This window comes from Camelus dromedarius, chromosome 5 (genome assembly GCF_036321535.1).
Source record: "Camelus dromedarius isolate mCamDro1 chromosome 5, mCamDro1.pat, whole genome shotgun sequence".
Classification (NCBI taxonomy): domain Eukaryota; kingdom Metazoa; phylum Chordata; class Mammalia; order Artiodactyla; family Camelidae; genus Camelus; species Camelus dromedarius.
The window spans coordinates 24,310-42,806 of record NC_087440.1 but is presented as its reverse complement, the minus strand read 5'-3'; the positions used below and the strand labels follow the sequence as shown (position 1 = coordinate 42,806).

At 40.0% G+C, this 18,497-nt stretch overlaps 1 protein-coding gene across 2 annotated transcripts in view; it reads right to left on the bottom strand.

The window, feature by feature from the left end:
- Positions 1-18,287, bottom strand: part of APH1B (aph-1 homolog B, gamma-secretase subunit) — a 31,303-nt gene extending 13,016 nt beyond the window's left edge. For both annotated transcript variants that reach the window (XM_031452924.2, XM_031452922.2), the window contains exons 1-5: positions 18,107-18,287; positions 16,483-16,653; positions 11,828-11,898; positions 10,871-10,993; positions 176-303 (exon numbers count right to left, since the gene is read on the bottom strand). In XM_031452924.2, coding sequence (XP_031308784.1) covers positions 176-303; positions 10,871-10,993; positions 11,828-11,898; positions 16,483-16,653; positions 18,107-18,219 — 606 coding nt within the window. In that variant the 5' untranslated portion in view covers positions 18,220-18,287. The remainder of the gene's footprint in view (positions 1-175; positions 304-10,870; positions 10,994-11,827; positions 11,899-16,482; positions 16,654-18,106) is intronic.
- Between the last annotated feature and the right edge of the window lie 210 nt (positions 18,288-18,497).

The window sequence follows — 18,497 nt, the reverse complement described above, 5'->3', positions numbered from 1 at the left end:
TCTATGGTAAGACCTAGGTGATTTATCTATTGATAACTTATTCATTCTCTTCAATGACTGTTTTGAATTTCCTCATTTTCCCAGGAACACATATCTCATTTAGAGTGGAATCTACCACTTTAGATATGCAGACTTGAGCTCCAAAACACAGTCTGAGCACAGCGGCAATACTCACCAGGGCTGACACCAGCAGGTGGGTCAGAAAAACCACGAGAAGGGAGTACCACTTTTTCTTCTCACAGCCATCAAAAAACACAATGCCCCAGAACACGTGCAGCAGTATGATCACCAGCGTCATGAAAGCTGAAAGACAGGCAGCCATCAGCACCCAGGGACACAGACAACAGACGCCAAACCCCAGTGAACCCCGAGTCCTGGGACGCAGGCTCTTGGGTGCTCCACACGTCGGTGAGAGCTCAGCCACCACCTGACACGCAGGACCCTGACGCATATTTGCTTGAATGGTAACTTGAAAGCAACATTTCTAAATGACGGGGTCAACTCTGCAGTAACTGCTCATCTAGAATGTGAACTGTGGAACCAAAAAGTCAGCTTGGATCTGGCGTCCAAGGAGTTTCTCTGAGGAATGCAATAAAACTACTGTGGTATCTAATCAGCTTTTCCCAGTTAGCCTTCTGCACTAATTAGGAGAAACATTTCTCAATTAAAAGGAGCATGTTTGATTTAAACAAGTCTTCTCACTACAGTGGAATTCCTCCTTGGATTTCTTTTTAAGGCCAGTGGAAGAATAAAAATGTAAGAAATTTCAATAATTATCTGAGATTCTTCTTAAGGGACTGAAACTGAACTGAATCAGCACACACAGGTTTCTCTACGGAATACTCTGTGTATGTGTGTCCTGTGTCCTGGATCACATTCTTTACTTAAAATGGGCAAGTTTTACATATTCTGAAAGTTCTCATATTTAAAAAAAAAAAAAAGGCATACAGATTTCCTTTTCAGGCCACATAATAAGATACCATTAACACCCATAGCCTGGCAAAAATGCAAGCCTGACAGTTGTCTTTCACACTGCGGGCAGGCGAGCAATCTAGGATTACCTAGTGAAGGTGAATATTTGCATTCTCTATTTCACTCCAGCAATCCTGCAGCTAGATCCATACAGCTGTTCCTTGGTATCCTTGGAGGATTAGTTCCAGGAGCCTCCACAGATACCAAAATCTGCAGATGCTCAAGTCTGTTACATAAAACGGCATAATACTTGCATATAACCTAGCACAGCCTCCACTGAATACTTTAAATCACCTCAAGGTTACTTATAATACTTCATATAATGTAAATGTATAAATAGTTATAAATGCAATGTAAATTCTATGTAAGTAAGTTGCTGGAGCCAGGCAAATACAAGTTTTGTTTTTTGGAACTTTCTGGGATTATCTTTTCCTCAGTATTTTTGATCCATGGTTGGTTGAATCTGTGGATACTAAACCCACGGATATGGAAGGCTGACTGTACACTGAAGCAGTTGGTTTTCGAATTAACAGATCACTGGCAACTTTTTAGAAATGGGGACCCACTCCAGGCCTCCTGAATCTGACAAAATAAGCCCAGCAATCTGTTTTTAAACAGCCCTCCAAGTGATTCTGATGCACGATCAAGTTTGAGAACCACTGCTCTAGAGAAACCCTCGTCTATTTGCATGAGAAGATATATATATGTATGTATGTGGATCAGCACTGTTCATAATAACAAAAAATGCCCATCATTACCAGAATGGGTAAATTGCAGTGTATTCACACAATGGAATAATATGTGATCTACAATATAAATGATCTCAAGAATATAATGTTGAGTGGGGGGAAAGCATATTGTGGGGAAAATGTCCATTACTTCAGTTATACAAAGCCAAAAGCAAACTATTAAAAAGACAACTTGTGATGGAGGAAAGCAAGTCATTGTATCTAGTGATAGCATAAATAAAGTACAAAAGGGATGTTTTAAAAAAAAAAAAAAAACTTCAGGACTATGGTAGACTAAACTAAAATGATGTACGTTAACCCCAGTGATGACCCTGGAAAGAAAAGTTACCCCAAAGATAGGTGCCTGCTTATGTGATGGTGTAGAGATGAGCTGACTTGAAAACACCCAGCAGTTAGTACTATGTCAGGAAAAACCAGAGTAGAAATTGTAAACTACATAGACACAAACACTCACATTCTAAGGTTTTTCTAAAGCCCATATGTCAATCAAATGCCAAGAGAAAGCAATGACACCATAAACATGTCATCTATTTGTCAGCTACGCGAAATGAAAATTGAAATCGAGTCGGTATTGCTAAGGGAGCTCTCAAAACTGGAGCCAGGAGGCCATGAAGGAAGTGCTACTTAGGCATATCTCAGCCGGGATGGCATCTGACCTTTGACCTGATTTAGTCATCCAGGATACCTGCCAGAAACTCAAGATATTTATCGAAGCCTTGCCTTAAAATAACTCATGACAGTCTATGCACTCATCAGGCCCCTACCCTAAATCAATGTGTGACAAATATTTTCTGACGTGTCAGTGTCAATCATAATTCTCATCAGGCAACTTTTAACAACCTCGTGGCTTTTTGTCTTTATAAGCCCCCGACTCTTTCTCTTCCTTGGAACACTCTTTTGAGGTTACCGAATCTGTGTCTCCCGAATTGTAATTCTTAAGACCCCAAGTAAACTCTTTTCTTATTTGCAGCCTCCTGCATTATTTTTTGTTTGATAGCAGTATTTGCATGTGTTACCATGAATACTGAAACCAGCCAATCATCCTTCTATGATCAAGTCCTACAGTTCAGCTACTTGGAAAATGCTCTTACTTACGGACTCTTCCGTTCATTCTCAACCAAAAAAGTATTACTCTCTGAGTTTCAGGTAAGTATGCTCAAGATATCATTAGTCCTGAACTTTCTTCCAAATTCTAGGTCAATATTTCTGTTTGCAAGGTTCTTTCTTGCTAAAAAAAATATCTTTGATGAATTGATCCTGTCTCCAAAGCAAAATCCAAGCATCTCAGGTTAGCATCCAAGGCCCTCTGCAAGCTAGACCCAAATTACTATCCTTTATTAATCTTTAAATATATCCTCTGTGGCAGAAAACCAGAACTCTTATACTCTGTCTATGTCTTTGTGTTTTTACTTTTTTTAAACTGATTGTCCCTTTTGCCTTAATACTCTATCTCTCATCACCAACGCTGCCCATTTCACCAAATCCAAATCTTACTTTTATTTAAGCTCAATGCCATTCCTTGGTGAATTCATTCTGATACCTACTCTTCTTTTTTTAAACACTGCATACACACTGACTGAGCACCTAGAGTCTGGTCTGAAGATGAGGCGTGTAAGAACTAGAGTCACACAGTGTGGCTTTGAGCAAGCGATTTAACCTCTCTGAGCTTCTGTTTCTTTTATTTCTGAAATGTGAATCACATCCCAGGGATGAATAATGTGCAGGGAAGAACAGTGCTTTGCAAACCCTAGCTTTTCAATAAACGATAACTACTATGTGCCCAGATTCAAAGATGAATAAGCCAGGACCTTCAGTGAGTTGTACTAACAGGTGGGAAAGTGAGGCAAAGCAGCAAGCAGTGACCACACCTGTCCAATCATCCAGTTTCCTGTGTTTTAAAATGCACTCTTCTTCACTCTTGTAGATTATTTTTCCCTCTGACATTATATTATTCCTACATTTATTTACTTTCTTCCTCTGCTCTTTCATTAATCCTCATGGGGATTTACTCCGTGCCCACTGTGGTCCAAGCACTGGGGCTGTCACTGTGTACAAAGCACAGTCTCGTGGAACTCTGCCCATCTTTTCAGTTTACTGTTTCATTAACAGTGTCTAAAGGGGATCTCTCAGGCATTGATTAAAACGTTGTATCTTCCTACTTGACTGCTGATTTACTCAGCTGGCACTAGTTTCTGGCTGGCTTCTGCGGCCATAAGCCTTTACTATTACAAAGTGCTACTTAGAGTACTGGGATTTATCCCAGTTTGTTCCCTCTGCCATTGGCTAGAAACTCAGACCTGGGTTTTTAAGCTGTTCCGCCACTTGCAAGTAGCTAGAGCTACATACATATCATTTTGATACTTCCCTCTAGCAAACGGAATTAACTCCTAATAGATACGAGGATTTGCTAACAGTATCTCTAGGGTACTATCTTTTAATAACTAAATCTTTCTCACTTTGTGTTCCTAAATAAAAAATTCTAAGAAGTCCTTCAGTGAATCTACTCTAAAATTTGCTTTATCCGAATATTCTTAAAAGTAGGGGAGAAAAAAAAAACGATTCTAAGTCAATTCCAAGAATATCAAAATTATATCCTTTTACAATCCAGATGAGAAGAGCTTCCTAATGTTTTGGAATATTAATCACAAAGCTGAAAAGTTCTAACAAGTATTGTACATCTTTGTGAAACTGGAGCTGTCTAGTGTGATAACGGACTCCCTCTTCTAATAATCTTTTAAGTCAAATATCTCTAGGTAGAGAATGTTTCAGCCTAATCTATTTCTAAGCAAAATGTTTCAGTGTTATCTTTAAGAGGCTACACTTGCTATTTGGTTCTTCAATCCTTCCTGAACATACCCCAAACACTCCAGCACACAGATTCATAAATATCTCTCTTTTCCCACTTGTCCCTCTCTCCCTCATTCCTGATATCTACTTTTCTGTCCTTGCAAAGACAACAGCCTAATATAGCAACTGATTCTAATACTGGATCCAGCCAGCAAGGACACTGTTACTACCTGACTTCCCCTGACAACTCAGAGCATCTCTAGAACCAGACCAGAGAGAGCCAAGGGCTGCTGCTGGGTGATGGCAACAGCAGAGGAGGACTTCCCAAAGCCAAGGCCCAGACTCAGCTGCCCAGAGGCAGGACGTGATTACCACTGGGCTTCTGATTTCTTTTCCAAATAAGAGAAGGGCCTGGGGTGTCAAGATTCTGGAGAGACTCTCCTCCACCCCTCTTGGTGGCAGAAACTCTCCAGATCCTTGAGAGATCTCCAGTGACCTAGCTTGGGTAGGGGTCAGGCCAGAGGACTGATGTTTTTGAAAATGCCTTTTCTGTAATAGAAATTTAACTTAAAATTTTTGCTTTAAAAAAAAATGTAAGACAATTCTGGGACCTAGTTTATTGTAATATAAATGTACATATATCACGAATCAAATAACACTCTCCAAGATTAAAAAAGGACATTCTGAAAATCATTTTACACTACAAAGCCATAAGAAAGGTGTAGGACTATCCTTTAATACCAGATCAGAAAGGAGATGTCCTGAAAGCCATCTGAATATAACTGAATAAGGATATGAGCTATCATTTCATACTTAAGAAAATGCTCCTGAAGGGTGTCGGTCAGCTGAACAGACTGCCAAGGATATGATGTTATGTTTGTAGTCCCCCTGGGAGATGCTGGAGAACGATGAAATTCTCTCCTTGAATTAGCCCATCAGTGCGGAGAGTCAGTGCTGGGAGGCCCCTCAGAAGCTGCCTCGCTGAGTCCCCAGTGCAGTGAAAAAGCAGATCCCACAATGTCCACTTCAAATACTTCCAGTTTAGGGCCTTACTTCATTAAAACAGTCAATGGGGGAAAGTTCCTTCTCAAACCAAAGGCAAGCCTGCCTTTTAACTCAATGATTCTCACATGGGGTGATTTTGCCCCAGAGGGCACTTGTCAGTGTCTGCAGACATTCTTGGTCGCCACAACTGGGGGGTGCGGTGCTTCTGGGATCTAGCGGATAGAAGCCAGGGACGCTGCTGAACACCGTGTAACACACAAGCCACCCCCTTACCACTACCAATGAAGAATTATCTGACCCCAAATGTCAACAGCACCAAGGCTGGGAAACCCTGCTCCAACTCCTGCTTGTTAAGCCCGGGAAGGCTCTTTGAAGAAGCGCAAGTCAACTCTTCTTTTTCCATATGTGGAAAAAATTTTTTAAATATTTTAAACTGTCTATATAGGTCAACTATTGTCAAAAAAGCGCTGCGTAACAAACCTTGCCAATACTCACTGGCTGGGGCTGCCACTGGGGGCACGGGGTCTGAGGCAGTGCTCACAGGAACGTGGGGTGTCATTTCCTAATGGGGACCCGCCTTCTGGCAGAAAGCAGTGAGTGTGGGCTCCCAGGATTCTATTACTCTGTATTACTGTTTCATTGACTTTATGAAATTAACTCAGACCTTTCCATGTTTGCCTCTGCCCTGGAATAATTTCAGCACCATCGTTTACCTTTTTCTTTAAATGTTTGCTCCAAACCAGCTCTCAAACCATCTACTCCTGACATCATATATAAAGCATATATAAAACGTAACTGGAAGTTGGAGATGAAATTTGCAGTTGGATTGGATGCGAGTTACAAGAAAAACAGAAGAATCAGGAGTTACTCCAAGGTTTTTGGCCTGAGCAACAAGAAGGATGGAAGTGCTTCCATCTGAGATGAGAAAGAGTGCAGAGGAACCCCACTTTAAAGACAATGTTCACCTGTCTTCAGTCCTCCAGAAATGATAAGTCAGCAGTATTTCAAATCATTGTTCCACTCGGTGTAAGAAGAAAGTTCCCCGAGAGAGGGAGAAGCAGCCTACCATCTGAAACAGGTAATGTCATCTCAAGACTGAAATATTCAAGTAAATGTTTGGTGAAGAACTTTTGAATAATGGAAAAGATGATAAAATCCAATAGATCTAACTCTTAAAATAAACCTCAGGATTGATTAATTTCTTAAAAGAACCATAAAGATTTCCAAACATGTATGTGTATAAGGAAAGTCTGGTTCTGGGAAATTTGGCTAAAACCTATTCCCGGAATCACATTGGGAAACTTCAGAGTACACTAATGAAACATGTTACAACATGAATGATTTCCCCAGAAGCTGCAGTGCAGAAGCCCAGATGTAAACATTCTGATTCTCTTCAGAAGTGCTGTGGAGAGGCAGAAGAGTGACCTGGTGCAAGCGGTCCCAGGAGTGAAGGGCATCCTTGGTGAGAAGTGGGCGAGGAGCAGGTCAGTAAATGCCACCAGCACGTCCTCCCAGCCCAGCCAGGGAACTGCAGGGAACTGGCCTTGCTGAGGAAGGCCAGGCTGATCCCAAAAATTGAAAACAAGATTATTTTGGCCAGTTAGTGTCACCAGACTGAGCTCAGTCAGAGGCAGGGAAGCACATTCGGGTCACTGTGAGGCCGTGGAAGGGTGTGGATGCTCTATTACAGTGGAAAGCCAAATGGGGACAAAAATGGAACCTCCCCCACTCCCCTTACTTTTACGTTTCTTCAAGCTCAATATTCCTCTTTCCTTCAATCATACTCCATAGAGCACAGCTTCTAGATCTTTCACCTGACAACGTTCTTCTATACTAACTTGAGTTCTTCAGCAATCTTGTTAATTAACAATGCTCAGAAGTGAACATGACGCTCCACATGTCGTCGGACCCATACGGGTGTCTCCTACTGAAAGGTTTAGTGGCTAACAAGTTTAAAACCTTACTAGATAAGAGCACTGCCAAGAAAATATAATATAAATGAAAAGGTCTGAGAAAAGTCTTAAAAGTATCAGCTGTCCTTCTTACTGAGTACTAGTTAGAGACATCTTTCTTCTAAAGCAAAAGGGAGGCAATTCAGAGTGATAAACCTAGGTTCCACATAAATTAGAGAAATTAGCCTCTTTCTAAATTTAGTTTTTCACTTCAAGAACCAAAATTTCTACCCTCAGGCCATTTCACAGTTTATAAAGCACTTAAATACATGCTCTCTAATTTCATTTAATTTTTTACAACTCTGAACTAATTATTTTTGCCCTTCCTGAAAGATGAGGAAATTGAGGGTTAGATGGAAGTTCAGCACTTCCTTTGCTCTGTGAACAATGTCTTTCTTACCTCCAGGCCTACAAGGAAGAGACCTCCTCTCTGCACCTGGAACATTTCTCCCTGACAACCCCCTTGCTTTGCCTGCCTAGCTACTATTCATCCTTTAAGTCTCTACTCAAACAGCACTTCCTCTGTAAGCCGTGCCTAGCTTTCATTTTTTTCAGCAAATATTTGCGAGTTCATCTAGCAACAAAGGACCTCACAAGGTGCGGGGATCCTGCAGTGAGCAGGACAGACAGTCCTTGCACTCACATGGCTTAGCATCCGGCTGGGGAGAGACATAAACGAAGAACTACACAGCTGACCACTTAATCACAAACGCGCTGAACACTGCAAAGGAGAAGCACGACCCCACCCCGGCGCGGGTTCAAGCTTGTTTTCTGTGTGCCCGTGGCTCCTCCTCATCACAGTGTCTGTCACGCTTTGTTGTAATTAGCTCTTTGTCTTTATTCCCCACTGTGAGTGGGAGGTTTAGACATTAACTGGGCTGTTGAATAAAAATACTTAATTATTTGTGGAGTGAGTGATTAAATGATCAAATGGACTTGCCCAAAATACTAAATTAATGAGCCAGGGTAACACTTGAACTTAAGACTCCAATTTCCATACTTTGCCTCTATACAGCATACCAAGACACGGTAATGATTCTAATAAAGTTAATGCTAGCGTACTATACAATTACAAATAGAATTAACTTATAATGCATTTAATTTATAAGCTATGCCTACTTGTCACATGAAAACCTATGTAATACAGGTATCAGATAGTATGTATCTTACACTAACACAGATATACTAATTAGAACCCATTTTCTTTATTCTGATTACTATTTATGCATTTGTAAGGGAGTATGTTAAACTATTTAACAGAAGAATTAAAAACGAGTTCACGCTTAAATGGTGATAGCAGCAGTTATAAGTAATATATACGACAAACAAATATATACAAATTTAGGGTTGTTTTTAAATGTAATAAGTAATTACTTAAATGTGTAATTCAAAGTTTATGCTCCAAAAACTGATGTTTTAACAAATAAACTCCAGCACAAGACACAGTAATGGCACAGTCTTTATAGGTACACATTCACAGTGGGATCAGCCTGCCGTCCTAACCTAGCTAAAGACATTAGAATATTTTATTTTCTTTAAATTTTCCCTTGAATTTACAGAAATTACAAATATAATCCTAAAATAGTTAGCACACTTTTTACTTTCTTCCCAAAGAATCATTTTAAGCCAATCTTATGAAAACAGTCTAGCTCACCAAAGGGAATTAGCACCACCTAGCGAAAGAAGCTGGTAGAAAAATGAGTTCCATTAGGAGACTGCCCTCGAGAACAGGAAGACAACTGCTTATGCGCAGTTGTCAAAAGACTGATTTAAGAAAACAGGGGAAACTGTAGCAGTAACTGTACCCTCTCTTGTTTGTTTTGTTAATTTATATTGGATGCTAATACATTTCAGCTATTAATATTACAGTTGTTGTAAGAACCTAATACTCATTATTATAATCATTTTTTTAAATTGTCAGAAATATTCTAATTATGGAATATTTAAAAGGAAGATAATTTGCTACGTTGGAGGCATCACTAAATAAGAACAACCCATTAACATACTTCCCTGTGCTCTAACTTGTAGCCAGATGTGAAGGGACTTGGCTTCATCCTGTAGGCCGTGACACACTTCTGTATAGGGAAGATTTCATTTGGGGGCTGCATACAGGATGGATTCACATGGAAAATGTGTTGAGGAAAGATGAGCCATTTGGGGGTTCATGGCAGTAATCCAGACAGGAGGCTCACCTGAAATGGTGAGCAGGTGTCCGCTGGGCTTGGGGGTCACTAACAACATGCACTGTATGTAACTCTCAGCTACTGTAGCAGTTTTTTGATTTGGTCACACTGCCTTAATCTTTTCTATTATTCTCTTAAACTGCACTCAAACAATCATTTTCTAGTCTTATGCCCCCTACAAGATGACTAACTCCCTGAAGACAGAAATTACTTCAGCACAGATGCTAAATTAATGGTAATTTAATTTAAAAAATATGTGCATGGGGTCACTTATTTCAACAATGCAACTTGTGAAGACAAAACACACAGTGGTTTTTTTAAAACTATTTTTTAAAAGATTCTTACAGAATTTAGGAGACATTATGTTAATTATGTATATTACCAGCTCTCAAATGTGTGATCACGGCATCATGAGAACAATTTTTATCTGGTAAATGATAAAGCAGTTTGAAATGAGTTGGTTCTTTTACTTACATCTTTGGTTTAAAAAGGTCAACTCATCTATTATTTTTTTCCTCTCAATTTCTTTTTTAAAAGAATATATGATTTTTTTTAATGTTCAAAAGCAGGAAAACTGAATTTTTTTTTCGGATACATACATTCAAAGCAAAACATCTATACATGTTAAAAACCTAACTTTCAGACCTGGTTAACCCAGGGACTTAATAACACAAAAACAGTTACCTGTCAGGGAGAAGTGATGAGGAACAAGGGACTCTAAGTTCCTGTTAATGTTAATGTCCCAGTTCTTAAGGAACATGAAAAATGGGTTGTTATTCTTTAAATACACATTTTTAGATACAGGACAATACCTCACATTAAATAAAAATTATTTCTTCCTCTCTCAATTTCAAGATTAAATTATACTTCCTACCCCAAAAGTGGCCAAGATGACAAATAAACTAAAGATTAGGGCTTATACTGAAGATAAAAATAAACTTATAGAAAACCAAAAAAGCATATAGCCAAATCACAGAACTACACAGTAACACTGTCAGTACAGTAACAGAAAAATAAATTTCATGCAAGCTAAATTCCACTCTAAAATTCTAAAACACTCTTACCATAATTTTTATCTTCCTAGGTCCTTGCCTTCATAGTGTCGTGCCTTTATAAGGTGTAACATAAATTTCTATTCACTTGAATTTCTAAGCCAGGGAACGCCACTAAGAATTATCATTTAGACCAGAAGTCTGAACATTCACAGCTACCAGACACATACCTGAATTTAGGAAGAACTGGGGAGGGTCTCCATGAATGCCCACTGTGCCGGGTCCCAAGGAGTCAGACAGGGTATTTACAAAGGAAAAGACTCCACTCATGATTCCAAACCCCAAGCCAGAAACTAAAGAGGAAGAAAAACACTGTTAAACCCTATCTGTGATGTGATTTCTCTTCAAGTCAAATTCCCAAGAACTAGGGAACACTATCTTAACGAAGGGGAAAGGGTGGATGTACTGTTGGAGAAGCAGGGGAAAGCTCAGAAAAGGTAAGTGCTTGTTTAAGTGATGAACTGAGAGAAAAGGGGCGGGGGCGAGGGGTTAGGAAAGGAAATGAACAGTGAAATGTAGCAAAGAAAAGATTAGAAAGGTTCAGAAGCGACAGATGAGACAGAAGGATCCGATACTGAAGCTGTGGCTTTAATTTATAATAACAGAGTCTAGAGTCAAGTTTGATGGAACTAAGCATGAGGGGGTGACAGTGTATTTTAAACAGTGATCCCTGGGTCAGGCTGGGTGACTCAAGATAGGGACCTGGATCCAACCTTTAAATCATAATTCCAAAAGAAAAATATACAGAGGTATTAACTTTAAGTGTACTAAAAGGAAGAGTCCTCTTCCAGTACAGCCAAAGTCATGATAACAACCCAGAGAAGGTAAAAGTAACACCACTTAGAAATTGTTAACTAGAGTGTATACATGTTAAAAAAATCTGTCAAATATGGTTAATACTTAATAGATACACAGGTAAGGGTCACCTGCAATCACTTTCCTTTACATGGAAAGCTAGAAAAATTAACAATGGGCCCTGAAAAGCTAGAAAAATAAACAACGTACACCAATAGGCCAAAACAGTAGTAATATTCTATTTGAAATCTACAAAGATATAAAAGATAAAAATGGCTTTAACGTCAAGTCTGATTTTGTTTTCTTAACGACAGTATGCAGTTCTAACTTACCATAAGCCAGCAATCGCATAGATGGTGCTGTCTCATCTGGGTTTATACTCTTCAAGCCCTCACTGGCTTTTCTAAGTAAAACCACACAGAAAATTTCTTGAAGTAGTTTATCAGAAAACTACATAAGACATTTTAAAACCCAGATACTTAATGCAGATTTTGATCAGGTTATACTCTAAATCTAAATAAAATCCATTTAAATCCAGCAAATTTTCAATTAACTGAAATCAACCAAAATTTCCAACCAACTTTTGCCTTTTATCTGATATTCACAAAGAGAAAAAAATTACAACCATCAGGGACTGAGTTTAATAAGGAAAAAAGCACAATACTTTCTTCTTCCCAAAGTAATTTATCTTTAATCCCACTTTGTTGGTACTTTGTTGTATCTTCCACCTGAGTTATACTCATTCTGACACCCTCCCTTCTAGCTTCCACTTCATAGAATCTAAAATGTACTCGTTCTTCAAAGTCTAGTTCAGGCAACAAATTCTCAAAGAATCCACCTTTACCAATGATTGATAACCACTCAACTCTCCTTGGTCTTAAATCCTACAATACTGACGGTCTGAACTGTCACATGGATACTTAATCATATGGTCTTCTAATTCTAAAATACTGTTTCATAGTCCCAATCAAGCTTCAGGGAAGAAATAATCGGGGAAAATAAAATCTGACCGTCAGAAAAGGAGATAAATGAACACCGGAATGAAATATTAGACTACTGCTCAGTATGAAATGATCTTCAGAATGATCATATCCACACTTCTGTCGTGGACAATTGGCAAACTTACCATAACCCTCTGTCCCCATGCAAATGTGTTAGGCATGCAAGGTGCAGCTGGTCGGTTCCATTTTTGTCACTATTACTAACCCTTGTTGGCGAGAAACTCTGCAACAATGATCCTGACTCAAAGGATACTTAAATTATATTTACTGTAAAGTATATTCATTAAAGCAATGAAGGAACCAAACATCTTAGAATGATTTTTCAGCAAGTGCTGAAACAAAAATGAGTTAGATTAACTCTAAGAAATTAACCAGAACATAGTACTTATATTCTGGGTATTGTGTTAATTTAAATTTCAAAGTATGCATGTTCATTACAGTGGGCCTATTCATCACAGAAATATAAATAGTGATCACATTAAATTAAGGCAACGCAGAATTCAACCAGAATAGTAATAAGCATAATGAAAAAGATCTTTCACTATTCTAGACTCAATTTGCCACTTCAGTGCTGTCCATTCGGAAGCATCATTTGGTAGCAAGGACATGAGTCAAAACTTAAGTGACTGACATCTTCTCCAGAGCAGTAAGCAACTAAAATGTCCAATTTTTATCTTAAATAAAATAAACTTACCTGTCAGAGGAATGAATGTTGTTAAAGGCTAATGAATGCCTAGAGATCAATATAACAGCAATAAGCTCCATCAATAGATATAACGGTACAATAGAATCAATAAATTCTAGAGGATTTCTGTTTTATATAAATTGCTCAGTAATGAAAAAAAAGGGTTTTGCTATTTAGTATAACAAAGTACTGCTATCACAAATATATTACAGAAAGGTCTGTGGCACCAACAATTCTCAAAGCTGACATTAGGAAGTGAAAAAGCATAAAACACCATCAATTTCCACATTCCTGATGGATAGAACACACAACTGATGATGTAAGGGACAGTGTTCTTAATTTAACTGTCTTACTGAAATGGAAAATTCTTTTTTGCATTTGTCATTGTTTCCAAGAACAAAAAAAACCTCAATTTTTAAAATACAAACTTTGAAAAACTACTGATCAATAATACCAGCTTTCCCACGTGTTCTGACTCATTTTGTATGTGTGTGTAGAGGAAAATTACCAAGAAACATGCATATAAAGTAAATCTACTATTTTAGAAATTTTTAATAGACATGCCTTTTAAAAAATTATAGCAATGACTTAACACTGTTTCTACAAATGATTTTCTAAAGTCACCAAATATTTATGGTATCAACATTATAAGACAACTGAATTAAATTACCAAAGCTTCAATTCAAGCCAAAAAAGTTCTAATGCATGTTTTAGGCAATGTGCAGGACCATAATTTGGAATTTTTTAATTAACATAGAAAGGGCTATCACCTGTGGCCACACACCAATTTCTCTCGGTGCGTGTCTTTGCTAGACTGAAAGTTACAATTCATTCATTCAAGATGGAGCACTGTTCCTAAGGCCTAACCCATGAAATATATTTATATTAGGCTGCAATGATAAATACTTTTTATTCAGTTCCATGTATGTAAAAAGACTGGTGCAAGCTCTCCACATTTTAATGTTGGTACCAAATTCAGATAGCAAAAATTTGATTGAGGCAGAATTTTGACCTTAAAAGTTCAAAACCTACTCTGGCAGTGGAGACAATTAAAGTATTGATTAGCCCCAAATTCCTATATTTGAATGTAGGGTAGCCTATGAGAGCACCTTAAATGGATCTGTATAAATGTTGGTCATGAATAAAGTATCATAATTCTCAAACTTGTTTTAACACATAACTATATAACACCCAACATTTCTAAAGTTCGCTAGGAAAATACGGTACCATATTCCATAGGCTTGCTGCCGATCATTTGTAAAGGCAAACAAAGGCACTTGTTAATACAGGCTTGTCCTACTATCTGCTTGCAAATCCCCTAAAGTCCTTTCAGGGGAGCAAACCTGGTTTTCCCAGAAGGCCAAAGAGGCTTCTCTGAACTTGCTGGCATGAGAACCCACGGACTGACAGCCACAATTCCTTCTGCATGTGGCCCTACACCCTCACTGCCCTCCTTAAAAATGACAACCCAGGTTCAAATTGTCATCCTTTGGAACCTTAGGTTAGTGACAATAAAAGGCTGCTTTTCAGGTGGAAACAGTGAAGAAACACGGTAATGAGAAACAGCAGGTACCCATCCAGCCAGTCCAGGTGAGTGAGGTTCTAGAACCTCGAGTCCTAAGGGGTTCCTAAACCCCTGCCCTAATCTGTGCAGAATCTGTTGAAATTAAGTTTGTTTCAAATTAGAACCATCACATGTGAAAATGCAGAACCAACACGAGCCAATGATGTTGCTGACAGGAAAATCCAGTGAAAGCGGAGGCTGAGTTGTTAGGAGAACGGTGCCTGGTCAAGGGTGGGAGGGGCTCTGCTCTCTGCACTACAGCACAGGTAAACCCCGGGCACCCACAAAAAGCAGTGTGTCCGTTGACATCAAAAAACAGAGACTGAAAAAGGTCTGGAACCCACATGCATGTCTTCTGAGGGTCAGGTGAATGAGGACTATTTAAATAGCCTTGAAAGAGACAAGATGACAACTGTGTGACAGATTTCATTCGTCTGTGCAAAGAAAAGGTCAGAAAGAGGGAGATTTTGATTACCTTAATATATTCAACAGTTACTACATTTCCAAAATTTAATTTTAACTGGTACCCGGCTATGGTCGAAGTAGGGCAGAGAGCAGTTACTGTCAAACCAGAAACATTCAACCACAGCTGAATGCCCATCTGTTAAGGATACTTTATTCTTGTGGGAACTAAAATGTTATCTTTGATTTTTGTTCGTTGATCTCTAATATTTCCAGGAACTAATGGAAATTTCATTTTTAAACCTTGTCTAAGATCTAAGATCTGTCTAAGATCTGACTTTGGCTTCTAAGCAGTGACTTCCTGGTTTTCTACTTGTGATTTAAACTGCTTCATGATTAAGTCTCAATATGTTACTAAAAGCAACAAGTCAAAAATAGAGAAGGGCTTGGCTTATTGGCAAGAACAAATCATCATCTATTATTGTAAGACATGTTGTTGAGGTTCTGTCTTGGTTACATCCATGAAATTCATAAAGTGCTTTAATTACCTCATTTGCAGAAGTAAAGAGACATAGCACATTTATCACTCTACTAAGCCTTAGGACGTAATCAAAGCCAAACTCATGACTGCCTGAAAGAAAATATGGTTCCATGGTCAAGCTGTGTTTCAAATCGGTGGTTTCATGTGAGATCCTCATGGGATCCTACAGATAACCTACTTTCTGGCCTACAAAGGGAACTCATGCTTTAAAAAAAAAAACTTTTTAAATGTATTTTTCTATTATGTACGTGAAATCACATGACATATCACAAAATGAACACACTTCCGTCGAATACAGTCAAAATAATGGAAGGCACAATAGCCATAGAATTAATTACTTTTGGTGGTGTCAAGGAGAAACACGTGTAAATTCTAAACTGGAACAGTTTTGTTGTTTCAATGACTATTTCTCTGGCTTATTTTTCTCCATGGGACTCATTACCTTTTAAGATATAAGTATTTTCTTGTTCATTCATTGGCTGTCTCTATTTCCACTATAATTTTACCTCTATGAGACTGTTTTTTAATCATGATGTATCCCCAGTACCTTGGGTACTGCATGGTATTGAGCAAATTTTCAAGAAATCTTTTTTGAATGAGTGAAGGAAGAAGTGAATATCCAAAAGTTAAAGCACTCAATTATTTTCAGGCTGGAAATGTACAATCCCTTGGTGTCAAACTATGTAGGAAAACATGGCACCTCAAATACAACGGCATATTAATGTTTCAAACTACTAAATCATAATTCAAATAAAAATGGTTTTAAAAAAAGGTAAAGCAAACATTTAACTTACTTTAAAAGTTTATAATATGCAAACCGGAACATTTCTTGGATAAGGACCGAGGCTAACACTCCAAAGATCAACAGATATTTCTGTACCGGTCCATCTTTGTTGTCAGCAATGGTTGATGCCATGAACCAAACAAAGGAAGAAAGCAGCAGAGACACCAACCAGAAGAAAGCTCTAAACATTAGGAGGAAAAAAAAAAGTTACAAGTGAGCAAGATTAATAATGATTTAAAAGCAGAAAAACAAACAAACAAATCCTGCCTGAGAAGGAACAGATTTCCTAACAAAAAAAGTATTCATGAATCAACTGTTCTTAATCAATGGTGCAGTATTCCTGGTGAAATCAACAGTCTGGGAGGGTACAGCTCAGTGGCAGAGCACGTGCTTAGCGTGCATGAGATCCTGGGTTCAATCCATTAAAAAACAAACAAACAAAAAACATACAGTCCAAGAGGAATTTGAGATTTTTCCTAAAAATCAACTTTTTTTTCCCCCGTGACCCTGCTATTTGTAAGTACATCTGCAGACTACCTGCCAAGGACGGTCTGGCTGAAAACTTGATTATTAGCTATGCTTTCTAATTAATGCTTTGCCCATTGATGTGCAAATGTCTTTTCCAGGAAAATGTCTACATCTCTATTAACAGAATGACTGGTATAAAATCCAGAGGTTGGAAGCCTGGGCTCTGATCTAGGTCAGTTTTCCAGGCCAGGCTTTCACAACATTCCTGTGAGTTTTAATGATTATAACAAGCTTTACAGAATTTGTGCCCAGATCTCTATTTTTAAAACGACACGTGTGACGCAGCACTTTCAATACAGTTGTGAGAGGTGAAAAAGTTCAGGAAAAGTGGAAATCACTGGCCTCGCCTGACTGCTTCTCCTGGTGCCAAGTGAAACTCAGTGGTGGAGAGAGTCGAGGGGAGCCCCAGTAAGAGCTCCCAGACAGATGACTGCTGGGACTATGACCACATTCGCCACGGGAGTTCGGTATTTACCAAGCTCCTGCAAAAAGATGCACTACAGCTGTTGCGGGGTTTTCACAGGTTTTTCTACCCTTTGGCTGCTCGCCTGAATCACCTGGGACACTTTAAAACATTCCCTAGTCTGAATCCCACTCCGCTAGACACAGTCGATTGGGCACCTATATGTTTTAAAGCACCTGATCCCTAGGTGCTTAATGGCTTTTAACCCGCTTGGGATTAAAAATGCCTGTCAGAATCTGAGGGAAATTAGGTAACCCCCCTTCTCCAAAAAAATAAAAGATGCATATATGAATTTATCCACAAAAATTTCCATTCGGCTTTAACGTGTGACTCACTAAAGCCCATCTACGGACCCTAGGCAAAAGCTCGGCAGTCAAGCGCCAGGGTTTTCCGTGACCCACGGTGTGGGCTCCTTCCCCAGAGCCCGCACTCTGGGGTCGCGGGGCTCTCGCTCTTCTCCCGCCGACCCTCGGAGGAGGGCGAGCAGTCCCAGGGAAGCGGGGTCTCCGCCCTCCCCGTCCCTGACCTTCTCCCCTCCAAAGCCCAGCGCGGTCGAGCAGTCCGGTAGGGACGCCGGGGACCGCCGGTACCACCGGCGGGGGAGGGGAGCCCCGGTCTGGGTTTCCCCGCGCAACCGCCTTACCCAATGATGAGGAAGATGACGCGCAACGGCTCGGTGGCGATGGTGAAGATGTAGAGGGCGAGCGCAGGCCCGAAGGCAATGAACGCGCAGCCGAAGAACACGGCCGCCGTCATGGCGACCGCGGAAGCCGGCCCAGGGGCCTGGCGGGGACGGCCGGGCGCCGAGCCCTGACAGACTTGAGCGCGGGGCGGAGCGGGGAAAGCGAGAGGCGGGCGGAGGGGCGGGAGGCGGGGCGCGCGGAAGGACCGGGGGCGGGGCCGGGCCGGGGCGCGGGGGGGCGGGGCCAGGCGGCGGGGCGGGGTGAGGAGGAGAGAGGCGGAGGCGCGCGGCGCGGGGCGCGCCTCATGTTCGGGCGGACAGGGGAGGCGGAGCAGCTCCCGATCCAGATGCG